The sequence below is a fragment of the Falco punctatus genome, assembly GCF_963210335.1.
Source record: "Falco punctatus genome assembly, chromosome: 13".
Taxonomy (NCBI): domain Eukaryota; kingdom Metazoa; phylum Chordata; class Aves; order Falconiformes; family Falconidae; genus Falco; species Falco punctatus.
Window position 1 is genome coordinate 23,219,852 of NC_137593.1, and position 26,381 is coordinate 23,246,232.

A 26,381-nucleotide genomic window follows, 5' to 3' on the forward strand; every position below is an offset into this window, starting at 1 on the left:
AAAGAAAACTCCAAGTGTCGCTATTTGCAAGGTTACGATGTTTGTTATTAGAACTGTGGAATATGTTCAATCTTTTAGGCAAGATAGTATGAGGGACCCATGAAAGGACAGGAAACCTCTATATTTGCTGGCAGCGTGCCTACATTAAACATATTGCTCACAGTGCCATCCTGATGGCACTGTGGGGAAGGACAGTTCAGCTATGCAGTATGAAAACATGCCATCATATCTAGATTTCATAACATAGCACGCATCAGTCAGTCATCAGTTTAAGTTAATTAGATGAGGCTCTTTGCGAGAAGCCAGTTCTGTGGACAGCTAAAAAACCCGAGGTTGTTCAGTGGAATTAGGTCCCTAATCTTAATCCCCTCCCAGGAGAAGCAGCAAAATGCAGGAAGCACTTCGCGCAAGGCTTCCTCTGGGTCCCCCAGAGATGTCCCACAGAGAAGCCTGGTTTTAATGCTGCATTCCTCAGCACAAATAAAGCCCAGCTTTACAGCCTTACTTGTACAAGACTTTGAAAAGAGACTCTTACTGTACCCTACAATGTAGGTACAGTGAGGCAGCAGGAACAAGTACTTTTTCCCTTATATTTTTTTTTTTTAATACAACAGTATTGTGCCATACATGAAGACAAAGTGGACTTTTTATCTTAGGAAGCGTAAGAAAATGATATCATCCTGTGTTTACTGAAAAGGAGGCTGAATTTAGCACCATTTATTTCCACCTATATGGTATCATACCAGTCCTCTAACTGTTGCTTGTATAAACAGTTTTGATTCCATCAGGCAATTTCACTGATTGTGTTAATGGAAATTACTCTTCCCATGAGTATATAGAAAGCTTGGAGATGCTTTTCATCTCCCTGTTTGTCTTATCCAAAGAAAAAAGATCCAACCAACCAAAAAGCCCCCAGCTTTTTATTTTTTGGAATCTAGTCCATAGCTCCTGGAACTAACTAAAACAAGAGAAAAAGAAATCCAATGCATTTGTAAATAATTCCAATTAAGAATAGCAGATTTGGCCGGCTGAGGATGCCTGGGCTGCGTATGGAAGCAATTCGCCTGACTCCGTCCACTCTTGTCTGACCCAGCTGAGTGTGGGCTTGTCCTCGAGGTCCCTGCAGGGCAGTGCACAGGGCAGATGCCCTGGTCTCCCTGAGGACCCTCGGTGCTAAGTGTCCACGACGTAGAGCACGGCTGGCTTGCTTCCTTTGTGTTGGGAATGCCGAGGACCACCACAGCCCCATCGGAGCTCAGCCCATCGGGTCTGTGCTGCAGGCAGCTTCCAGCCCTGTTTGCTTTGTGATAACAGGGAGAGCCTTATGCCTGCAGCAGAGACCCCATGTCTCATCACACACACACCCAAGGTAGTCCCAAGCCCCTGAGCTTAATCTGAGAGGCTGCAGGTGGATGTAGATGTGTGAAGGAAAGAGCAGGGGGCAGCAACTGGAGAAGACTGGTCAGTGGGCTGAGCCGAGCAGCACAGCGGTCAGGCGAGGGTCAGTAGCACCAACAGGGCCCCCTTCAGCTTTGCCCTCTCTGTGTGGGCTGTGCTGTAGCAGTGGGTGAGCTGCACCCTCTCTGCATCCACACAGGAGCATTAGGAAAAGGAATGAGCAGAAAAGGTGCAAATGTGTAGGTAAGAAGTGATACGGAGGATGTATTGGTGTTTGTTAATTGTAAATAATCATTTCAACAATAATTGCACAGCCTTTATCAGTCATCTTTAACAATTGCTTCTAGCCAAAAGCAATTATCTCTGATAAAGATTTCTGCTATTTGGAGGCAGGCCTGGATTTAAAACCACAAGATAAAGTGATTATATTCAAAGGAAACTGTTGCTACTGAAAGAGCCTACAGAAGAAGGATCTTGTGCAGCGCTGTGCTCTTGTTTCATGCCCTGTGTTGCTGCCTATACTCAACTAGAGTGGACCCAGCTCTAGAGCTGTACTCAGCAGGAGGACACAAGATGCCGGGTTTGCTCACAAAGGTTTTCCACGTCCCCATCTTCATCCTCCCCCCCATACCACTTCATCACACTCTTGACCACTCTTTTCTCCCCCAGTAGATTAATGCAGGCTGCTTGAAAGAAAACACTGATAGTTTTGATCAGGTCAAAGAATGGTGTTCTGTTAAACATACTTTATTTTCTTTAGAGTCTTTTACCTTAATTTTTGCCAAAATAGTGTGAAAGACATAAGGAATTTTCTTCTTTTTTCTCCTAAAACAGAAAAAAAAAGGAAGAAAATGCCATAAGAAATAACCAAATCCAGACAGATGTACTTCAGCTTTAGAAAAGGAAAAGCAAAAAGAAAACAACTTGTGATATGTTTTTCCAGAAATTAACTATTTGGAAAAAGGAGAGTTGCTTGGTTAGAAATAAAGAAGGATGGGAATCATTAGGAGAGAAGAAACAGTGAGAGAAGAAACTAGGAAAAGGAAAGTGGAAAGAGCATGAGTGATCATAGGGACATAGCAGGGGTGGAGCAAATGCACACTGGGGGACCTCAGGGTAGCACATGTGGCTCATGAGCTGATGGTCTGTCATCTTCTACCTCCCTAAGTTCCCTAGTAAAGTCATTCCAATGGGAGGGATGATTTTCATCCCCTCCAAACCACTCATAAAATTCTGAGAAAGAAAAAAGAGTGAATAAAGGAGAACAAGCCGGTAGAACTTGCAGCCTCAGTAATTCATAAGAAAAGAATGTAGGAGAGGTTGAGAAGGGCAAAATCCCCCAAGAAAGGAGGGATATGTGTCTGAGCTCAGCAGTGGAAGGGAAGGCACTTACAGAATCGTTTTGCTGCAAGGGTGGTGGGACCTGCAAGGCACAGGATATAGAAAGGGTAGAGAAGAGGTGGAAAGTCAAGCCTGAATGTACTGATGATGAAAGACCTTTCAGAGGAATTTCCATGAGAAAGAGGTCAAAATTAGGAAAATGAGAAGGCTATGAAGAGCTTTGACAGTTAGAAAATTAAGAAGTTTTGCAGTAGAAGCCTATGTCTCTGCTACCCTCTCTTTGCTGCTTTTCTTCTGAGAATTAGGAAAAAAGATGAAAGCTTTGTGTGTGAGCTGAATTTGTGCTTAGCTGTGTATTGAGAGTGTTCAAGTATTTAAAGCTGGGAAGAATCACCTGGTATCTAAGCTGCATGAAAGTAATCGCATCCATTTTGCACTTGTATGCCATCTCAGAGAGGGTTATAGCAGGAAACCCATTTTCTCATTTCATCCAGTGAATCTTACGTAATGATTTCAGTATCCCCTGAGCTACACATCCCAGTGCCCATGCTGGGGTCTGCGTTCTCCATACATCCAAAATACCCGAAGGATCCTTCCCTAGTATTTTCTGTATCACAAATGTGGGCTTCGGACTTTTCTTGGTAGCACCATAGTGCTATGCAACTGCTGCATCTTTCTAAAACTCTGGGGAGTTTCAGCATAGAGAGGAGGATTCTTGGATGCCCCTCTCCAAAAACCCAAAGGTCTGTCACTGGCAGAAAGAGTGCCACAGGCTTTGGGGGTATCAGGCTTGAGAATCTTCTTCTGAGGTTTCCCCATTCCCACTCGGGCAAGATCAGACCTTAATTCACAAGTCATCAAGTGTTAATCACTACTAGTACACTCAAATGATTCCTCTCAAATCATCCCACCTTGGTTCAGCACTGCTGTTTACACCAAAATTAAATTTGTGCTGAGTCCTAGGTGGAGGGGATTTACAAAGTAGGAGAAAAGACTGTGAGTTGAAGTGCAAGCTCCTGAGAGGTACAAGCAACAAATTGCTGTCAGGAATCCTGTCCTCCATTGCAGTGGATGGATGCGTTACATTAATACATCACTTGTATACACAAGTGAAGACATCTGTGGGGATAAAAGATCAGTCAAGGCAGCTAAAAAGCATTGCTCTGAACAAGTTGCCTCCCAGCAGGGAGAACTGGCTGGAGTATTGGCTTATGAAGAGGCGCCTCGGGGGACTGGAAGCTTTTTCTTTACTATTTGAAAACCTGTATTGTGTAAAATTGTCTCATACTTACTATTCAATTGGTTTTGAAGCGGATAATTGTCACTGAGCTTTAAATGCACAGAGGCTGTTGTTGGAGCTACAGATTTTCTTTGTTAATACTAATATTATTTATTCTGGATAAGGGTAATCTAGTAATGGGGGGAAACACCTGTGATTGAACTGCTGCGATAAGGATCTCTGCTATACACTTCTACTGCCAATATTTTCACAAGCTTCACTATATTCAGTGGTAAATAATTTTAATTTATTTTCCACTCCTTTTGTCTCACAAATTTGAAAGTATTTGATGCATGAATCTTTACAATAGGTTGTAAACCCCAATTCACGTCTTTAAGGACCTGTACTAAATTGTTTAAGGAGTTCTGTCTGATGGAAGCCCTTTTTTTCCCTCCAGCACTAATTGGGTGACGATAGTTGGGTTGCTTTGGGAAACACCAGAGCAGGAGAAGGCAGCTGGAGACAGTGTGTGAGGAAATCCAAAACCATGCACAGATTTAAAACTTTATGAAGCTACAGCAATATACTATCTCCCTCCAATAAGTATTACCAACAAGCAGTTCCTCTCTGTTTGCTTTGACAGCCCCTTTTGTGTGGCTTTTTAAAAGGTACATAGAGGGTAAACTTTCTACTTGAGAAGTGGAGGATGAAGTGATGCGTTTCTCCCTCTGACAGTAATATACTCAGGGAAACTGATGCTGAATACCTTTGTTATATGTATATGAACCTTAGATGTTTCTGCATCTAGCATTATGTATTATATTTTCCGATGGGAAATATCTGGTAATTGTGTTTTTTAAATGTCTTGCTGATACACCGTGCATAAATTTAATTATTTCAAATAGCATTTTGCTCCAAAAGAGCTTACACTTTTTAAAAGACCCTCCAGAAGGGAACAGTTTGTGTCACTGATATTTATTAAAATAATAATAATAAAAAAATATAGCCTATTTACAGCGATTGTCATACACCCTTGTAAGCATCTGATTGCGCTCTTGCCTACATGAAAGTATTGCACTTCAGTGAATTATTCTGAGCTTTGGTTTTTATAGAAATAGTAATTTTGTATAATTTTAGTTGCTGTTAAGACCCATGTAGACCTGGACCTTGTAAAGTCAAGGGTAAATTTCCACTTGCTTTAGTGAAGCTGCAATTTCTGTTTCAGCCTTGCACAAAAGGCAGAGGTAGCAAGTGATCTGTCAGAGGAGTTTAAAGCAGGAGCAAGTGAACTGTGGTCCCAGCTTGATTCATGTGTGTGTAAGGGACCTTGGGAAACTGTGTGATGAAAAAAAGCTCATTCTTTACTTTCTGTCCTGTTCTGAAAATCTGCTTGATCAGAAACTACCCACATCCTGAATTATTTCAGCCCTGAAAAGGCAATTGCAGTTCACGCAAGGGGGGACATTTCCACAGTAGCCAGCGCTGCCTGATTCTGATCCCAGCGCTGCCTGCATGCATGTCTAGGCAAGAGCCATGTGCTTGCAGCAGAGCACATTTAGCCTCAAACTCAGCTTAGTACGAGGGCTTTGGATTTACAAGTGTGTCTCTAGCCTTTTCCCCTCTTGTACTGTTTTGTGCTACTATGCAAGTGCAACATAAATAGGAGTATTTATTTGCTTCCATTCAAGCAGTTTAACACCCACTGAAAATAGCTTTGTAATGAAGCTCCTGCTTTGAGTAGGAGTATAGTTTTGACAGCAAAGAAACTCAGTGCTTCTGTTTTCCATATTCTGTTAGCTGCATTATGATCCCAGGATGTATACAAAGCACTGAAAGGCAGCAAATACTATTTTCATTATAATATAAGCAACAAATAACATTTCCATAATAATTTCCATTGCCTTTTAAATAACTTTTTGATCAGATTAAATTTATTTGAGATAAAAGAAGCATTATATTGCTGCTTAACCCACAGATGCTCTTGTTTTGTTTTAGCTTGTCTTAATACTGCTTTAAAGGCTCCAGTGAAATCTTCTATAGACTACTGAATTTCCAGGAAATGCGGTATGCCTTTTCTTCTGGCTTTCAGTTCTGGTTATGTTCTCTTAAAAAAAGCTTGTCTAGCTAGAAAACACAGCCAGTTTAAGAGTACCTTCCTATGTATCAAGTCCTTTATTCACATATTAAACTGCGCAGTAACTACTATTTTTGTAACTGACGAGTATAGGCTCTGGGACAAACATTTTCTATTGTAATTATTTTTTCCAGAGCTGTGGTGTCTCTATGTAGCCCTGTTCTCAAATGTGAAATAGGCAGATGAAACATAATATGTAGATGAAATCTAACAATAGCGTGGAGGTTCTTCTTTTTCAGTTCACTGACTTAGGCTGTAAATGGACTTTGCGTAGTTAAGTCATCCTGTGAAAGCAGGGAATGCAATGGCGATGGTTGGCAGTAACAGGTTGGCTGCTTTTTTGTATGGTTGTTTCTAAGGAGTATGTAAGTCTGGATTATTACTTTTAGCCATTGTAAAGCGGTAAACAATGAAGTTAGAATCTCACAGACAACATTTGCATCTTTTTTTTTTTTTTTTTTTTTTTGAGTTGTTTTCCTGTGTGAGCAGAGGGCTAGTCTGATTCTCGGTCAGGTTCTGGCCAGGTCTGCCAGAAGTGTTCCACAGCACTTAGGGCAGCGGTAGCAGCAAATGACGGGCACCACATCTTCATTCTGTAAGTGGAAAGTAGGAAATAAGCTGGGTTAGGGAGCAACATCTGGATTGTCATGTTCTCTAGGTGTCATCCATATAGTCGGATATGGGTAACAGTTCCACATAAAGGAACACAGAGTTTAAATCAGCTGCCTTTGAGGCCTCATCTAGAGGCATGATGTGCGTTTGTTTTGATTATGTTTCCATTTGAAGAGGGCCACGAGGGCTGCAGCGGTGTTGCAGTCACATCTCAGAGAAACCTTCTACAGACTGTCCTTTGCAAAGCTCCCACTGCCTGTCACACTGGGTGCGTGCTGTCTGCTTTTGCAGTTTACTATTGTTGATGCAAGCAAGTATGACAAATACTGAAGTCCGAATAAATAATTTATCTCCCTTTATTTAAGCTTTTGGATTTGCAATATTTCACAGAAAGAGCTGAGGGTTTTCCTGTTAATGTAAGGTGTTACAAGCCACCTAAACTTGAGGCCAGCTGACAAGTAATAGACCTTCGTTGACACAAACCATTTATTTTTAAGCAGCAACTGAGAAAAGAGAAGCAATGAGAGATGTATTATAGTAAACCAAAATTCCAACCAGAACAAAAAAAGCCAGTAGTAGTGGATTTGGTACACTTCAGTAACTGTCAAAGGATCCATGTTGGTAGGCCTGTTTTCCTACAAAACTGGTTCCAGACAGACAGGAGGAGGATGCCCATGTCACGGCTATCACCAGGTAGAAACACACACATTTTTACCTGCTTTTGTCTTAACTCTTGCAGCCAGACCTGCCTGAGCACGGGCAGCGCAGGCAGGCAGTGAGCCCAGGGATGGGGCAGCAGGATCCCTGCACTCGCCCTGGGAGCAGCTGAGCCCCCGTCCCGCTGAGCACCAGAGCCAGGATGCCCTGCTCCCCTCTGCTCCCCCCGCGAGGGCTGGGGACCCCCTTCAGCACACACCTCCTGGGCTCCCGTGGTGGCTTGGCAGGGCTCAGATGGGCCGTTTTATTCTCACTGGTTTTATCAGATTCTTTGGGTCACAACATTGTTTTTCTTAAACTACTAAGAAGCCTGGAATACCTGCAAACACTTTCAGGTGATTGTATGTATTACACCGCGGGCCAAATACTTGTGGGGGAGCATTCTGATTGGAGAAATTTCTTGCTGCTGTACTTATGTTTGCTTAAAAAACAGCATATTTTCAAAGCTTGCTTGTACAGCCCTCATTAAATGATCTGGGAATATTTACCAATATTAATTATTTTCTTTGTTTGCTTAGAAATTACAAGTTTACTTATCCAAACTCCTTTTTCTGTGGTGCCTTAGCACTCATTTACATAGGAAGGCTTAAAAAAACCCCAACAAATTAAGTGAAGATGTGACTTTAAAGCAAACTACTTTAACGCCATTAAAATGCTGTGTAGGAATTCTTTTTAGAATTTGAGTGCTCCAAACTGCCTCTAATTTAGTTAGCTTAAAAGCCTCTTGGTTGTAAATAAGTTGGGGACTGAGGCCAATTAATTAATCCACTTTAGGCATTAATTCAGTATCATTTCCTGAGTGTGTGTCTGTAGCCAATCCTGAGGAGTACAGGCTGCAGAATCGGAAAATAATATGGATCTTTCTTTCTTTCGAAGGATTTTGGTTCCCACCTAGGTCTGGTTACAAGTAGCTACATTTGAAAAGAGCCCAGCAGTTTAGACTTTTTTTTTTTTAAGTATCTGTTTCTTAGAGTCACAGTGGTACCAACTGGGTGCTGAGCACTCCTTAAAGTATGTATTTGTGCCTATCTGTGTGTGCTCAAGTCTTCAAAATCTAGTCCTGAGCTCTTTAAAGTTTCTGCAGTGACTGCGCTGTTGGAGAACTGAGTTTGTTACTGTCCTTTTATATGGTCTCAGTATCCTCTTCTTCAGATTTTCATTAAGCATTTGACTAAGAAAATTCAGTTCATTAGAGATGTTGTCCATGTCAGCCTTCCCAACTATTCCTGAGCCTTTTTTTAATCTAATGTAGTGGAACTTAGAGAAATACTGTGAGCTTTGTAGTAAGTCTTGAAAGGAAAATTCTGTTGGCAGAGTGTAAGACACATACCAATCATCAGCATTAGATGCTTCTTTGGTATAATCTGTGCTGACCTTAAAAAAATCTAGAACATAGCCTGGTGGGGGTTGTAATCATGAACACTGTAAGCTGTGCATCATGGTGCAGAACTGTTTTGTGCAGTTTCTTCTCCAGTGACCATTTCGAGGCTTTGAAATTCTAATTTATCCTTTTCCAGTATAGAATGCAATAGCATTGCTGTTTAAAAAAAAAAAAAGTATCTTGAATTTATACCAAGTATTTAATGGCAAAATCACAATTTTTTATTCCACTTAGCAATTTGGCAGTAGAAAGGCCCTACTGTGTTCTTTCTTTGAAGTCCGAAAAAAAAATCTGGCCTAGGTTCGTTATTTGGGGAAAAGAGATTTGCCTTGTGTAACAATTATTCTCCTAATGCCATGGGACCCTCGGGGTGCGTTGTGTTTTCCTGACACAAATATTTAGCTCATCTTTTGTTTTTATACCAATGGCTACTCAGATGAGACTTGTAGAATTTGGAAAGAAAAGGAAAGCACCTTCTAATAAGGGATTGTCTTCTCATTAGCCCTACTGCTTTTCCAAAAGATTTTGCTTTGTGTAATGCATTATAATTATATGACAGGAGAACAGTGGAGAATATGGCATAGCATTTCCCATAGGTTTCCTTTCTGAGATAAGAAAGATAAACATTCTGCTTTGCTTCTCCAAGAAGGACAAAAAAAAAAAAAAAAAACCCTCTGCAGTTTCCTGCGAGGCAGTTGGATGTGAGCTGCTTTCTGGAGCTGAGGCTTTCCACTGCCAGACAATGATCTGTGTCATGTGGGGAAACTGGGTGTACAAAGTAAGGAAGCCCCCTGGACTGAGGTGTGTGTCCCTGGCTTCCTGAGAATGTGCTTATCGCCCAAGGGTCCCTACACACTCCGGGGGCTTTATCTGCGCGGCTCCCGGAGGGGGAGAGCCGCTGTTTATTTTTCCAGGGCGCTCTCTGTTCTGGGGGAAACAAGGGAGGCCTTTAATTGGATCTCGCTTTTGTTCCTGGATTGCTGCGACTTCAACGAAATCGGGAGGATCAGGAGCAGGACCGAGGTCTGGTTTAGGGTATGTGTAGCTTGACTCTAAATGACCCACCTCTGTTTCAGCCGTGACACCCGGGCCAGGGAAATATTTTGCTTAGACTGGCTTTCCTAAAGCAGGGAGAGAATCTCTAGTTACAGAATGAAGCCAGCAGCAGCAATGCTTTCATTTTTTTCCCCACTCTCTAACTGCACTTTTACGGTCTGAATTGTGCATAAGGGGAAAAAAATACCCAGGCATCGCTTCCCCGTGCCAGCTGGGAAGCATGTGCTACAGTTCCCGGACAGCCTGGGTGGGTGAGAGATTTAAAAGCTTTAGAAAGGTTCAACGGGAGAAGCTGTCAAATTGCAGGAACGCTCCCAGTGCCAGTGGTTACTGAGATAGCGTCACAGAGGGATGACCTCCTCGATAGCTTCAGAGCGTTGCAGTTCCCTGCATTTTTGGTTTCTTGTTTAACTCTCTCATTCGTAACTTCTTTTATTATTCTCAAACCAAGTTTTGTAATGCACTGACATCTGCTGTGTGTTTGACTAATGCAGCCACTAAAGAACTAAAATAAGCCTTGCAGCCTACACATGATGGGACTCGAGAAATCACATTTAAGGAAAGGGGGAAGGAGAGTGGGAGAACGTGGTAGCTAATTATTGATACAAGGAGGTAAGAGGGAGCAAGCCACCCTGCCCTTACGGATCTTATAATTCTTTTATTGGAAGAAATGGCGCAAAGTAAGCCAATCTCAGTCATACAAACAGCAGTTCTATTGATTTACTACAGTTATCACCATTTAGAAAAAGCTACATGAGCTCGATTTTTCCTTTTTTTTGGTTTAATCAGGGTTGTAGTGATGTGATAGCCCTGATGTCATGGGCATACGAACCTGAGAGAGAGCTTTTCTGCCAATTTTCAGAAACACTGAAATTGAGAGGAAACACTGTAGCTGGATGACCCGGCTATTTGCACAATAAGCACTGTGTCCCTTACAGCTGTTTGGCAAGAGGGGAGCAGCCTCTAACCCACCAGCAAACAACTGTAGGTGCGATCGCAGGAGCTGCTGCACAATAACATCAATTTTAAAATACTAGACCAAACTGTGAAAAAGCTCTTCTGGTTAGATAGCAGCAAACATACTGCTGGTCTAAAGCTTCCCTGAAACATTTTATCTGGTGACTGATACCTGGCTGGGGTGTGAGGCAGTGGAGGTGCTCCGTGGCAGCAGGAGACAAGCATCTCACCGCTGCCTGTGGGCTGAAGGTAAAGCCACAGCTGGCCCATGCATCGCTCAAATCCAGCTGCCAGCCTCTGCTCCTGCCCAGGGTACTTTTCAGCTGGACATTTCAGAGACACAGGGCAGTACTGATCAGAAATCTTTTCTCAAAACAGTTTTAAGTGAGAGGCTGACCTTTGCCCAAAGGAATAGTTAGGCCGTTTTGCTTTTTGTCAAAAATTGACCGTATTTCTAATGAAAAGCTAAAGCCAAGCTGGGATTTTTTATTATGTTGTTCAGCTGAAAATAGTCGTTTATAAAAACACATTTTCTTTTTCAAAAACAAAGTGTTTTACTCGCTTCAGGGAAGAATCTCTTTTACAACAAAGATTAAAAATCTAACAGTCTCTCTGGAAAGGGGGGAGCCTCCTAACTAATGATTTCTCAAAATACAGGCTTACACCAGCTCCATGAATCAATTTGTTTATGGGGTTGTCCCTCACATTAGTCCTTCTATAGGTAACGTTTAAGGTAGTAACTCTCTGAGGTAGGTTAGATTCTATGCACAGACAATTGAGCAAGAAGGGATAGATGGCCTTACTTCTTTTTTTTTTTTTTCCTGTCCCAAAGCTGGCTGTAAAAACCTGGTTTCTAAGTGTATAGTTTACTAGAAAAACTAGGCTTCAAATTAGTCACAAACTGTAGTTTCTCCTTTTGTTAATTCCCAGCAAATGTGCAAAATGGCTGTGAGGCCATTATAATGCTGGATTAACACCTCACACTACAGAAAGAACTGAAACAGAAAAGTACCTTTTCATTATGAAGAATCTTAAACAGTAGGGGAAATCCTGTTGCCCTTGAGAACAAGAGGGAAATTCCTCTTTAGCTTCAAAAGAACCAGAATTTAGGTTTGTATCTGAAAGCCTGTTTTAAAGCCCTGGTGTTTCTATCACTTTGCTGTCCTACAAGCAGGGAAAAGACGTACAGCTCTTTACATCCTTAGATCAGTTTTACAGGTCAGAGAGGGTTTGCCTCTGGGCTGGTACTCAGGAACATTTCTTCAAGGGCATGTAACACATGATTGTTACCTTCTCTCTTTCTTTCTTTGGTTTCAGTGGGAGTGATACCTCCCTTGAAAGTCTGCTGAAGTGCCCTTCATTCGTTATTTTTAATGCCTCTTATCACCAAGTGCTACATTTTCAAACTGAGATGTCTGACATTAGCAATCTTGACCAGTATTTAGACACATGAGTTCTCAGGTGCATTTAAAGATACCGTGCATCACCTAATTCTGAGAAACCGCACATACAAAAAAGTGCCATTAAATGACTACTGGAGGATCTAACAGCAAGTGAAACTCTGCTTTATGTCTTCCAGCAATGATGCTGTTTGTAAAATACTTGAAGTGCCCGAAATGTAACATGCTGCCTAAATGCCATGTATTATTCCAATCACAACATCAGCTAATACAGACTCATGCTTTAAGGAGAGTTGTAGTTGTTGATGCACTAAACTTATTGGGTGAAGCTGAGGAGTGTAAGCCATGTATAGGGCTGCAGCTGTTTCTTGATATGCACTGCACATTTTCAGAGCTGCTATCTGTAAGGATGCTAGGATACACAAAGCAAAAATCTTTAAGAAAAGAACAGAACAGAAGAGAAACAGCCAAACCCCTTAATTTCCTCTGCTATTGATTTAAGTCAGATAAAATCAAGTTTTAAAAAAATCAAGCCTTCTGCCCTGCCCATAAAAAATGAACCACAGGAAAAGAACAAATTGTAATTTTTTTTAACTATTATTCCGACTAGCTGCTGAAGATTTTAGCACACGTTGAGTGCAAGACATGCCTCTGTATTTATTGGGCACTGCAAGAGCTAAGCCAAATGTGAAGCCATTGAACAGAACTGGTTCAATACAACATTCAGTCACGTGGCACACTGGCTAGTAGCCTTCCTATGCAAATAACATTATTTTATGCTTAATATGAGACACCTATGGCACCAGGAAGATGAAGAAGGATGATACAGAGCTAACTAGGTACCTAACGGGACAAGGAAGAAGTGGGAGAGAGATTCATTTTGTGAATAATTGCATTTTGTTGTTAAAGAACGTAAGTGATGTTTATATTCTGAACCCCACTACGGGCATCATGGCCATCCTTACAAGCCCTGAGGGTTTTTACCCTTCATACACCAGTGCCTTTGGCCAGAGTTCTGCAGGAGCTGCTGTGGCAAAGGTCTCTGGGAGATGGGCTGAATCTGTGAAACTGAGGGCATTCCTCACCCTTCCCCTTCCCAGGCAGCGTCGTGGCGGTGGGCAGCGCCGGCCAGCCCCGAATCGCACCACTGGGAAGGTGTTAGTGGTCCTGAGCATGCAGAGTCATTGCTCGCTGACCAGGTTGTGCTGTGGCTCTGACAGAATCCTTGGCTTGAACTGTTGGGTCACGGGGTAGCGTTATTAGTGCCTAGCACAGGCTGGACTTGCCTGTGAGCCTTAAGTTCTTCCGACAGCTATTCTTATAATGGGTGTATCTCTTTTATTTGCTGCAAGGGAGAGCTACAAAATGGATGAAAAAAAGCAAACAGGCTAAAATGAAATTATATGCAAGTAAACCAACTGTAATAAAATGAAGAGGCTGAACTTTCATCTACATCTCAACTGGATTTGAACCAAGCCCCTTCTGAGAGTCTAAGAAAGTTTGGTTAATTATTTTTTTGTTTGGTCTGCTCTGCATTTCTTTGCTTTCATTGCAACCAAGAGCAGAAATGCTGGAAAACTGTGAGCAACTCTGATATGCTGTTTCTGGCCAGGTCAAAAGTAGGACAAGCTGGAAATGTCATGCAAATTCCTATGCTTGGTAGATTTCCAGTTCAGGTTTGCATACTCAGAAGGTTGAAATAAGATTGAGATAAACAAAAAGACCTTGGGGTGATTGTGCAGACAAAAATCAACTTCCAGAATTTAGGTGGCTGAGCTTAAACTGAAATACTCAGCTTCTTCAAGGTTTCTGTTCTTGCTGGGAAGGGAAATCTTATCGCATTGTGCTTCCAAGCCCACTGGCTGGTTGGGACAACACAGGGACTTAACAGGTGTCCGAGGGTCAGATCCACCTTCCACTGGCACCATAACCTGTATCTCCAATGACTGCACACTTTCAAGTCATACATTCAAGTTTTGGGGGGACTGTGTGTAATCTGAAGTTGACTTCAGCCAAAGTTTAGCTCTTTTCCTCCAGGAGGAAGACAATTACTTCCATCACACCACTTTTTAACCCCATTTTCTAGACATGGTATGTGGTTTGATCCAACAGAACAGATTTGTTCTCAGAACAGACCTAATTATATAAGTTGCAATCTCAGAATCATTTAGAAACATAGTAGTTACATTTAAAAGGAAACAGACCTGTGCTTCTAATGGTTTTCAAGTGCAGCAGGTATTGAGTAGAGGCACAGCTAGTGCTGGGAGGGGGTAGATTGTCCCAAGTGCACCAGTTCCAGCCAGGGAGCTTAGAAAACAGAAGTGGCTTTACTGTTCCAGTTTGTGCATACTGCGTGTACAGTGTGGCAATGGCACGTATTCCTCCTGAGCATGGGCTGCATCTAACACTTCCAGTTTTTAAGAGGAGGTGGATGCAGTTTGTTAGGGGCATGGTAGTCCTCCCTCACCTTAACTCTGCCCTCTGGATCTGGCAGGATATTCTCTGAGTGTTTCAGCCAGGGCTTCTGTTCAATAAGCAGATGGGGAGAAGCTTGTGTGTATGTGGAGTTATTCACAAATTGTTTATGTAGGTAACATGTACATAAACTCCAGATGTGGACAGTCTATTTTAAAACAAAAGCACACTGTTTCTGGCTAACCTAGCCCCTTCTACAACCTCTGGAAGAGCTTGGGACATGACTACTTAGCTTTAACCAAGTCCGACTGCTTCTAATGCTCAGAAATGGAAAAGGAGCATGACTTACATGGCCATTATACAGACAGCAAAATCTGAGTAAACATGTGGATCTTACAGTGCGTTGCTGTATCTGTATAGCTTTGCTCCCGGGGCAGCACCTCCCCTGCAGGAGCCTGCAGGAAGTGGACAGAGAGCACTGAACATGCCCTGCACAAGTTCTCAAGAAGCTGCTAAAGACAAAACTTGAATTCAGATTACACAGATCTCCTGCCCAAATTCAGTGGCCTGAGTGAGTCACCATGAGCTGCTCACTCAAACCAAAATCGGCGTAGCTGCAAACATGTGCAAGCATGTCCCTGTCTGGCCAGGTCTGTTGTAGGAGTGGGAGCCTCTGGCACAAGATTCAGCTTGAAGATGCCTGTGTCCTGCCACAGCACAGCGCTGCCAGTATGGACGCAGCTAACTAAGTGTCAACTGCTAGAGCTTACTTCAGCCTCAAGCCTGGTGTACAGGCTCTCCCGATTAAAACAGCTTTGCCAGTTCGGCTGTCTTTCTAAAAGGGCTTTTGTCAATCAAGTTCTATCAGATGAGGGATTGCTCTTCTCCCAGTCACTAACACTCCAGTGGTGTGATGTTATGTTGACGGATCTATGTCTCCTAAATTTAGGAGTTGCAACTTGTAACCTGGATAACCTTTTCAAATATTGTTTCCTCAAAGCAGTAATGTCCTAGATCCTAGATGAAAACAAACCTAAGTAGATTATATGAGTTCAGAGAGAATCATGGCTGTAGTTTGGGACCCATGTTCCCAGAGAAATAATAGAAGACATAAATTATCTTTGATGTCCCTAGGTTGGTTGGAAGAATTTTTCTTGAAACCTTTTTTTTTTTTTCCAAATAATCTGAAATTTGTACCATTTTCCCTGCTTGGATCTTTAACAGTGAAATTTTTGAAACAATCTAATCCAGCATGCAGATCTTTTATTACCTAAAAGTGATCTGGTAAACAGTGTGTCTCAGTAGCAACAGTAGGAGAAGCCTGCTTTGGCTCTAATTTTGTTGTACAATGCTATTAATTTGCAACTTCAGGGTGATCTGGACATGAGTGGACTTGTATGGTTCAGAGGTGGTTTGTTCCTTATTTTTTCCCCCACCCATGTTTTGTAGAAAAATAAGCATCAATTTTGACGTGCTAGAAAGAGCCGCTTGCTTTGGAAGTTGTCAGACTGATACAAACGATATTTGCTTCGAGCTTCCTAAAAAGACATAATTTCTACTCTGTCTAAAAAGAGGAGGCTGGCTTGTTTGTTTTTATTTGCAGCATTCGGCAGCATTGCTGTAGGCCACTAACTGCAGGATGGCAGTAACACAGGATTATCCTGCAGAGACGTAACCAGTGAATCCATAACAGCCAACCTGAACTCTGCTGCGGGCTGCCATTTAATACCACAAGAAACTGTTTGCATTTCATCATGTAACCGGTTGTGTGAATTCAAGAACCTTCCCTGGATCAGGCTGTGTTTTCAGATGAAAGAGAGGAACTACCAAATGGTAGAGTGAAATATATAGTTTGTTTTCCTGTAGGCCTGTCCCCTAAGCATAAACAAATATACTGCAGTGAAGACTCTGGCTCGGGCTACAGAAGAGAAACTAAGTAGAGAAGAGATGGGAAGTAAGAACACAAGAGGGAAAAGGTTGGGGCTGCCTTTTCTCATGAGATAGATTTCTTTGATATTGAGGCAGTAGGAACAGGCTCAGAATGAAATGGGACAGTTGAAAAGTATCTTCATAGTGTCGGCTGAAGGGGGAAATCTACTCTCCTGATCCTAATACCTTCCCTCGAAAATTCCCATTGGAGCAGGTATAAAATTGAGCCCCTTTGTGACTTTTCCCTCAGGCTCTGTTAGATGGACTTTTATTCAATGGGATTTCAGTCCAGATCATAATAAAGTTGCTCTGTTCCTCATGAAACTCACATTATGGATGTACAGCCATCGTGGTCTATGGACTGCTTAGTTTTCCTGTAAAAACAGAAATCCTTGTACGGCTGGGAGCTTGTAAAAACAAGCCTGAAGCTACCAGAATTTTTAGCTTTACAGTATAAACGAGAAACTAAATTCTCCACTGCAAAACATATATGCACCTATATATGCTCAAGGGTTTGACAATGCGACTCATTCATGCAGAAGAAGACACTTTCCAGGTGAATATTGCCTTGTTCTGGCGTCACACGCCAAGTAATGTAATTAAAGAGCGTTTATGAAATGCTCAGGACTGCGCTGCTGGGATTCCTGACCAGACAGGAAAGCAGGATCGTGTGTGTTTGTGGTGTCCCTAGATGAGCGAGGTGATCTGCAGGCCAAGTGGGAGGTGAGGTTCTGGAAAGGAAAGCTTTTCCAAGCCAGGGTTCAGGCTCTGGAGGGAGCGACAAGGCAGTTTCGCCTCACACAATGGTCGTGTTGAGGTTACAAAGGTTGTTTTTCCTGCCGCTGAGCGGCACCTCCAGGATCGAGCCCTGCCTTCAGGTGTCGGATCGAGAGGGGACCAAAAGGGCAGCGGGGAGGGAGCGTGGCGGCGGCCCGGGCCGGGGGCGCCGGGGCTTGCGGGGCCGGGGGCCGGGGGCACCCCGCGCTGCTCTGCCCGCAGGGACACGGCGCTCCCGCCCGTAGCTAACAGACGGACATGCCTCTGCCTTCCAGCCTTTTAGTAGATAAAGTCTGATTAATTTTCATTGAGGCCAGAATATTTTGTATGTCCCGCAGTACTTTTTGTTAGGTCTCGGAGCGCCGGCGCGCAGCACACACAGACCCCCGCATGCCGGGTTTGCGTGTAACCTTACTCTCCGGTGTTTGCTACGGTAACGCATACTCCCCGACCCTAAAGACTAATAGTATTTGGGAAAAGAAGGGGAGAGGAAGGGCAGAAGCTAGGAATAGCTGGAAGGGTGGCGCGGGGACCCGTCGCGGCTACTCCGGCGAGGAGCGGCGCCGCGTTCGGAGCGCGCCCGGCCCTGGCCGGCTCCTCGCCGGGAAAACGGGGCTGGGAACGGGGCTCGCCCGGCTCCCTCCGCCTGCGGAGCCGTGTCCGCGCCGTCCCTGCGCGAGCCGAGCGAAAGCGCGCTAAAGCGGTGACGCCGCAGCGCTGCGAGCTGAGGGTCCCCAAAGGTGGCTCCTACACCGCGGCACCAGCCGTGCGCCCGCCCGCGGGAGCTGAGGCGCGGCACCGCAGCGGAGCGGGAGCCGGAGGACAGACAGAGGGGCCGTGTCGCCTGTCCCCGTCCGGGTCTGGGTGCGGGAGGAGGGAGCCCGGCCGCGGTGCCTGCGGGCGGCGGCTTGGCTGCGCTGGCCGGACGGGAGCGGGGCGCGCCGAGCCAGGGGCGTCCCGTCGCTCCCCGCCGGAGACACGTTTTCTCTCCAAGACATAAAAAAAAAAAAAAAAAAAAAAAAAAAAGGAGGGGGTGTTGCGGAAAGGAAGCCTGCCACATTTTCAAACAAACCGACGCCAAACTTTCCAGGTAGAAATCGGCTTTGCTGCCTGCATGGGGGTGAGTAGGAAAAATCCACCCGGGCTACTCGAGTGTTACATCGCGGCAGCTGCGGGCACGGCCGCCGCGGGAAGCCCTGCCCGGGCCGCCGGCGCAAGGCGGGGGCGGCGCTCACCGCTGCCCTCGGCGGAGATCCCCGCAGCTTGCCGTGCCCCGCTTCGCACAACGGTGCCACCCGCCAGTACGGTCTCAGCCGCTTCCCAGCCAGAATACCGGACTTGGGGCCGCAGCGGAGGGTCCCGTGCTCTGTTTGGGAAGGGCGACCCGGCCCGGCTCGGTACCGGAGAAGCAGGGCGAAGCCCCGATTCGCAGCCCCTCGCGAGGCGCTTCTTAGCGGGGTTGCGTGGCCGGGGCTGAGTCCCGCTTTGCCCGCCTCCTTCCCGGCTTCCCTGCACCGGGAACCGGTTTGGGGCCGGGACTGTTCCGCCCTCGTGTGAAGAAGGCGAGGGCCCTTCCCCGCCGCGCCTCAGCGTCCCGCGGTGGGATCTGCCCCTCGCCCCAGCGGGCCGGGGTCCGGGCACCGGCACCGTGACCCCCCGCCACTCCCAGCTCCGCTCCTGCCTCCCCTGTCCCGCAGGCGGCTGCAGGCCCGGCCCGGGAGCGGCTCCGGCCCCTTCCGCGCACCCTGCGCCCGGCGCTGTCAGAGCCCGGCCCGGCCTGGGCAGCGGCGGCCGGCGGGGCGCGGGCTCACCCGGACGCACCGGCACCGGCAGATCGGGCCGCTCCCCGGGGCCGTGGCGGCATCCCGCGCCCCTTCGCCGGGGAAGCGCTCGCCGCGCCGCCGTGCTCGCTGCCCGTCCCTGCGACATGCATTCCCCTCTCTGCCACATTTCCTAGTGCCGTCAGCACCTCGGCTCGCCGCGTAACTGCAGCGACAGTGCCCAGGCTCGGCTGCACTGGCGTGCTCCTACGTTTTCAGGTGGTTCTTTAATGTCCCAAGAAAGACTTAGCGAGCGCTGGGGAGGGGGGAGCGCCCGGCAGCGCCTGCCGGCCCCGGTGTCACCCAAACAAGTCGCCGCACACGGGGCTGCGCGCTCACCTTTGCCGCCGCTCAGCCCGATCGCCGCTCCCAGCGCTGGGCTGAGCTTCTGCCCCGGTGTTCATCCGAAATCTCCCTTGGTGGGGCTGTCAAAAAAAAAAAACCAAACAAGCCCCTCGGATGCCAAATGTCCTCTGCGAGCCAGCGAGCCCTGGTAAAGAGCTGCGCGCCCGGATTAGGAGTGGAAAGGGAGGAATCTGCCATTTGGCGGAGGTGATGACACACGCAGCAGTGCTGTTACACCTGCACCGGCCCTCGCCGCGGAAATGCCTGCGAGGGGGAGCGCCCAGAGCAGCATGGGTGGCCGGCAGAAAGAAGCCGGCCCCGGCCCTGGGGAGCCCGGCAGCCCCGGCCCCGGGCGCGCCGCCGCGGCGAGGCACAGCTGGCTCCGGCTGCCCCGCCGCTCCGCGCCCAGCCAGCCGCCGGGGAGACGCCGGGGGCCCGCCGGGCAGCGCAGCGTCTCTCCGGCGGGCCCCGACCCGCCGCGGTTTCGTTTGTGTGCGGTGGGGGGGTGCTGAGGGGCGGCGGGCGCTGTTTCGCGGCTGTGCGTGGAAACACAGGGGCCTCGTTCCTGCCACCGAAGTGATGCACCCCGGGTTTCAGACGGTGCGTTTCTCCGCCGATTGGAGAGAAGGGATTCGTTCTATGGCTATAGGCGAAGACGCAGAAGCGTGTTTTAACCGAGAAATATAATAATATCTATAATATATAGTAGCTGCCCCAAGGGCTGTTATATTTCTCGGTTAAAATACGCTTCTACATCTTCGACAGCCTTCTCTCACAAACAACCGCTCCCCGGGAAGGCAGCAGGCACCCGTGTGCCCGTGGCCAGGCAGAGGAACCCGAGATCCGTGCATGGGGTGCCGAAGCCCCGGGGCACCCCTACGGGAGAGGCGGGCTGCCCCGGGCAAGCTGCTTGAGAGCTGCTGGCCCTCCAGGCTTGCGTCCGGTCACGAAAACTGATGCAGCACGCAAAATGCGCGGGGCGGGGAATAGCGCTGCGCGGCGGGTCTCGTTCGAGAAGGGCAGAAGCGAGCCTGAGGGCCGTGACCTGCCGGCCCGCGGGTCTGCGGGTGCCGCCAGCCGTGTGAGCTCCTCCGTGGGTCGCTCCTGGGCAGCCCGAGAGGGGAAACACCGAACTGTGGCCGAGTAGGGGAGGGAAGGTCGGGTCCGTGCGGAGCCCGCACGGGCAGCAGCAGGCTCACTGCAGAGCCGCGGCGGGGGAGCGCCGGTGGCCCCGGCCCTGCGGGACTCGGCCCGGCTCCTGCGGCTGCCGGCGGCCGCGTTGGCTGATGGCGAGGGCGGGGGGAACAAACGGGGCCGGGCTGCCCCGCTCCCGGGGATGGGGCCGAAGGCTCCGTTAGAAATCAGTGCAAAGTGTCTTCTGTCCGCTCCGGCACCCGCGACTGGAGCGGCACCGTGTCAGTGATTTGCTCTATTACACGACACCTCTGGTGCTCGGCTGAGACTGCCGTTCTGCGGCTCGGGGGGGCTCTACGTGAAGGCAGGGAAGGGGAAGAAGCAGGGCAATGTCAGTGCCACATATGCTGCTCCAGGAACCGTGAAATAAGCCGGAGCCCCGCAGGGGAGCGAGCGGGAGAGCTGCCCGATGTGCCGGCCCCCGCCTCGCCACCCTGCCCGGCCCTCGGGCGCCTGCCAGCCCTGCCGCCGCGCTGCTGCCGCCGCGCATTTTGCGGGGGGGCACGGGGGGCGCCCCGACACCTTTCGCTCTCTGCCTCCTGCGCATAAGGGCTGCAAGAACCGACTTGCCGGGAGCGGCAACAGTCTCCTTGTGATCCCCGGGCGCGATCAGTTGGCGGGGCCGGGGCCAAGACATATAAACGCGACCGCGTGTGCGGCTGGACGTATGACAGCCGGCGGGGCAGGGGCGAGCGGCGCGGCTGCGGGCACACCCCCTCGCACCCACCGCCTCCAGGCGGCCCCTTGCCGGGGCGGGAGGGCAGCGCAGCGCCGCGGGCCCCGCCGAGCTCCCCGGGCGGGCGACGGAGGCTCAGCGCCCCCCGGACGCCGCCCCCCCCGGCCCCCCCGCCCCCGGCGGCGCGGCCGAGCCGGGGCGGTTCCGCGCCGCTCCGCGGGGCCACGTCGGGCCGCGTGTGCGCGGGGCTGAGCGCGGCGCCGTGACTGCGGGGTGAACTCGGCCGTGCCCAGCGGCTCGGCGGCGATAGGGGAGCGGGCTCCTGACGAAAGCGGAACTCGGCCGGGCCCATACAAATCAGAAAAGAGCCCGGCCGCCGCGGCAGAGGAGAGCGGAGCCCGCGGGGGCAGGGACGCCGCCGCCGCCGCGCTGCACGGACCAGCGGCGCCGCGAGAGGCGCCTCCGCTCGCCGTCTCGGCTTCGGCTTCGACCCCGGACCCGGTCCCGCTCCCGGTCCCGGCGAGCGCGAGGCGAGACGGCCGCCAGCACCGGGCTCCGCGCACCGGGCAGCACTCCGCACCGCGCCCCGGGCGGCGGGGCGGCGGACGCGGGGCACCATGATGAGCAGCTACCCGGACGGCGAGGAGGACACAGTGGCACTGCTAGCTCATGACACCAGCGGCAGCAAGGAGCCGGAGCGGGGCAAGGAGGAGATGAGTGCCGACAAGGGCCCCGAGAAGCCGGACCCCTCGCAGAAGCCCCCCTACTCCTACGTGGCCCTGATCGCCATGGCCATCCGGGAGAGCGCGGAGAAGAGGCTCACGCTGTCCGGGATCTACCAGTACATCATCAGCAAGTTCCCTTTCTACGAGAAGAACAAGAAGGGCTGGCAGAACAGCATCCGCCACAACCTCAGCCTCAACGAGTGCTTCATCAAGGTGCCCCGGGAGGGCGGCGGCGAGCGCAAAGGCAACTACTGGACCCTGGACCCCGCCTGCGAGGACATGTTCGAGAAGGGCAACTACCGCAGGAGACGGAGGATGAAGCGGCCCTTCCGGCCGCCCCCGACCCACTTCCAGCCCGGCAAGACCCTCTTCAGCCCCGACAGCTACGGCTACCTCTCCCCGCCCAAGTACTTGCAGTCCACCTTCATGAACAACTCGTGGCCGCTGGCGCAGCCCCCCGCGCCCATGCCCTACGCCTCCTGCCAGATGTCTGGTGGGAACGTCAGCCCCGTCAACGTGAAAGGACTCTCGGGCCCGGCGTCCTACAGCCCCTACTCGCGGGTGCAGAGCATGGCGCTGCCCAGCATGGTGAACTCCTACAACGGCATGGGCCACCACCACCACCACCCGCACGCCCACCACCCGCAGCAGCTCAGCTCGGCCAGCCCCGCGCCGCCCGCGGCCCCGGCGGCGAACGGAGCCGGCCTCCAGTTCGCCTGCGCTCGCCAGCCCGCCGAGCTGTCCATGATGCACTGTTCCTACTGGGAGCACGACAGCAAACACAGCGCCCTGCACTCCCGCATAGACATCTAGGGAGGCCCCGGCCGGCCGCGGCCCTTGCGCCGGCCCCGCTGCCCCTCTCCGATCCGACGTCTCCTGCGCTCTCCTGTCTGTCTCCTCCTCTCTAGCTGCGGACTTTCCTCCCTCTGTGCCCAAACTGTTGCGGTGGGGAAGAGCAGCCCTGCTCCGGGTGTAGTGTCGGTGCCGGAGCCGTCCCACGGTGAGGAGAAGGCAGTGTGAGCGGGGGTCCCGCCGGGCGCAGCGGAGGCCGGCCCGGCTGCCTCCGGGCGCGCTCGCATTTACCGTTCGTTTCTCTGCTCGTCTGTTTGTTCGTGAGGGGTTGGGGGGTGGGGGGTACGTTGTTAAAAATAGGCTGTTTAGCCCTCAGAATTCTGCTCCTTTATAATTAGGCCGTCATCTTTTGGGGCTCAGTCTCGGGGAGAGTGAAGCGCAGCTTGTAAATAGCGGAGGCAGTTCCACGCGTGGCGGTGCGGGGCTGGCGGGCCTAGCCAGCGCCCTGTGCCTTCGGCCTCCTCCTCTTCATCTTCTCTTCCTTCCTCCTCGCTCTGCAAAGCACCGCGCTTCATCCAGGCTGGGTCTTTTCGTCAAAATAGTACTTGTGTGAGGACTGCTGTAACAGCAGAGATGGGCGATGTTGCTGGTTATTAGAAACCAACAAACAAAACACACCAGGGTCACTCGTGAAACGTTTCGGCAGTGGTAAATATATTTTTTAAAGGAGACAATGTCCTCTGAGGTCTTAAAAGTAATTTTATACAGGTCTAAAAAAATATTTTGATGTTATAAAAAAAATAGAAACGGTTTCCTGTAAATTGGAATATTTTTCCGTGTGCATATTGTTATTAATAATGAAAGTTTAATCTATCTTCGGGGTTTTTGACCCCAAACCTGGCCCAAAATGGGTTTTCCGGTAGGTTCTGCTTTTGAATGCTTGACCTTTTTCTTAAAAAGTTTTGATCCTTCAATTTTACATAGATTAACGTGGAAAAAAATAGCGTTTATAATACAGGGGCCAGTTCATAGCGATTTTGTAAATGTTTATGTAAGCTGATAGATGCTGTGGCATAGTACCATTTTGGGACCAACTTTTCTAGAGTGAACTAGCACTTTTCTTGTACGTTCTAGCATTGTAAAGTCTCCAATAAAACGCCTTTCCTTCTTTTCATATCGTTTTATTTCTCTCCGCTCCTCCGTGCTGGCGGTCGCGAAGCGGCGGCGGAGAGCGGGGCGAGCGCCGTGTGCCGGGGCCGCTCCGCGCTGCCCGGCCTGCTCCCGGCACGGCCCCGCTCGGCCCCGCGCCCCGCCGCCGGGCTCGCAGCGCTCTCCGCCGCCGCGCCCGCCCGCCCGCTCCGCTCCGCCGCGCCGCGGGGAATACGCGGGCTGTGTGCTTGGGCGGCGGAGCGACTCCGTTACGCGCACCGGCGGGAGAGGCCGGCGGCCCGGGGCTGTCCTGGCGGCCGCCGACACGGTGCGGGGACGGTTTTGTTGGCTCCGCGGGCGGGACGGGGAGCCACTCCGCTCCGGGGCGCGGGCAGCCGCCGGCCCCTCGCCCGTGGGCCCGGCCCGGCGGGGCGCCGGCAGGCAGAGCCCCCGGGCAGTGCCGGGGGCTGTGCCCGCCGCAGACCCCGGCTCCGCTTTCGTTTCTTCCCCGCCTGCTCGGGGCCGCGGCGCCGGGCGATGCCGCGCAGCCCCGTGTCGGCCCGGGCCCGGCCCGGCCGCGCTGCCCTGGGTCCCCCCCTATCTGCGCCCCGGCCGGTGCCGGGAGCCGCTGGCTGGGCTCGCTTTCCTCAGCCGGGTCGGTGGCTCCGGCAGCGGCGCTCCCGAGGCCTGGGCCTCGCTTCGCAGCCTGCCCACGCTTGCAGGCAGCGGCCCCTGCGCGGGCGCCCGGGGGCTTAGGAGGGGACGGAGCAGCGGAGCAGCCCGGGTGGCCTCCACCCGGTGCCGGCCCGGGACGCGACCGGTCCCCTTGGACGGCAGCCCGGGCCAGGCCCACTGTTCCACAGGCGGGAGCGGGGATGCGGGTGTCCCACTTGTTCCGGGTTGCACGGGCAGCTTGGTCCCCCGGAGAGGGGGTGTCAGGGCTGAAACCGGTACCGGGGGTGAGCCCCCCATCCCGTTACCGGGGGCCTGCAGCGGGGGCCCACCAGAGATGTGAGTGCAGACAGGCCTATTGCCCGGCTGCCTGAGGCTCTCCCTCCCTACCAGGGCCTTCTGCAGGCTCCCTGCACGGGAGGAAGCGGCAGCCTCCTGCGCCCTCGCAAAAATCCCGGGGGGGGGACGCGGGGACCGGTCGCCCCTCGGCTGCGGCACTGCTCGGCGGGCACGGCCAGGGCAGAAGGGCTCCGGGGCCACCCGCCGGGCCGGCACGGCTTCAGGGCGGGCTGGATGCCCTGCTTTTCCCCCTGCCCCCGCTCCACATGCCTTGGCCCGGACAGGAGGGCTCTGGGAGTGGCGGTGCAGCCGAGGGGCTTCGCCCCCGGGCGGGCAGAGACGGGGGGCTGCGGCAAACGGGGTCGCTGTGGGGCGCCTGTGTGGAGGAGGCTGCGGGGCCGAGTGTCTGCCGCGGGGACCGGGAGGGAAGAGCGAGCCTGGTCCCTACACGAGCACTGATGTAACGGGAGGCAAAAGGCCAGGGTGGGCCGGCGGGAGGCCCCGGGGCTGCCAGCGCACATGGCACACGGCCTCGACTCACACCTGGGCCGCCCGTGGCCCTGCCGGCCGCGGCGGGAGCGGGGCTCGGGCTCGGAGCCTCAGGGTGCCCGGGCCCGCGGGCAGGACGTGAGAGGAGGCATCGCTCACGCCCCGAGCGGTAGGGTCAGGGCCTGGGCTGCCTGTTGCTGCTCGATAGGTACTGCTGGTCCCGCATGTTTCCTCCGGGGTACGTCGGGGCCACGGCGAGCTCGCCAGGGAACCCCCTCCCGCCGCCGGCCGGGGTCATGGGGCGATGGGAGGGCGGGAACGCCGTCCCGGGCCCTGCGCAGCCCCGCCAGCGTCCACCAGGCTCCTTCCCGGGCTGTGCCATCGCTCGGCCGAGCTGCAGCGGCCTTGGCAAACGCCCCGGGCCTCGCCGGCCTTGGGTGAAGCGATACCTGGCGGTGCCTGGGGCCGGGGGGCGGCGGCGGCAGTCCGGGACCGGGCAGGGCCGTGCGGCCCCTGGGGCTGCTCCGGTTCCCGCGGGGTCTCCGAGCGGTGACGCCGCAGGGGGAGGGCCGGGGCTCGCCGTGTGTGACCGGCACCCGGCCGCGTCAATACAGAGGGGCGAGCCGCGCGTCTGACTGCCGTTCGATCACCGGTAGTCCCTGCCTCGGCGAGGGTCGTGCCCCCCCCGGCCCGGGAGTGCCCGGTGCGCGGGTGTGGGGCATTCCTGGAAGCCGGCAAAGGTGCCCTCGGGGTCCCCGGCCAGCCTTCGCCCAGCGGGGGCTCTCTACTGCGGCTCTCCGCGACCTGGGCCCAGCAGGGGGGAGATGCGGGCAGGCAGGGTGGG

General features: G+C 51.4%; 1 protein-coding gene across 1 annotated transcript in view; it reads left to right on the forward strand.

Moving 5' to 3' along the window:
- The window catches only part of FOXL2 (forkhead box L2), a 52,389-nt gene extending 28,331 nt beyond the window's left edge, over positions 1-24,058 (forward strand). Inside the window, exon 1 of the mRNA XM_080409306.1 lies at positions 1-24,058. This exon is cut by the window's left edge and continues 28,331 nt beyond it. Coding sequence (XP_080265432.1) covers positions 21,989-22,909 — 921 coding nt within the window. The 5' untranslated portion in view covers positions 1-21,988 and the 3' untranslated portion in view covers positions 22,910-24,058.
- The last annotated feature ends 2,323 nt before the right edge of the window (positions 24,059-26,381 follow it).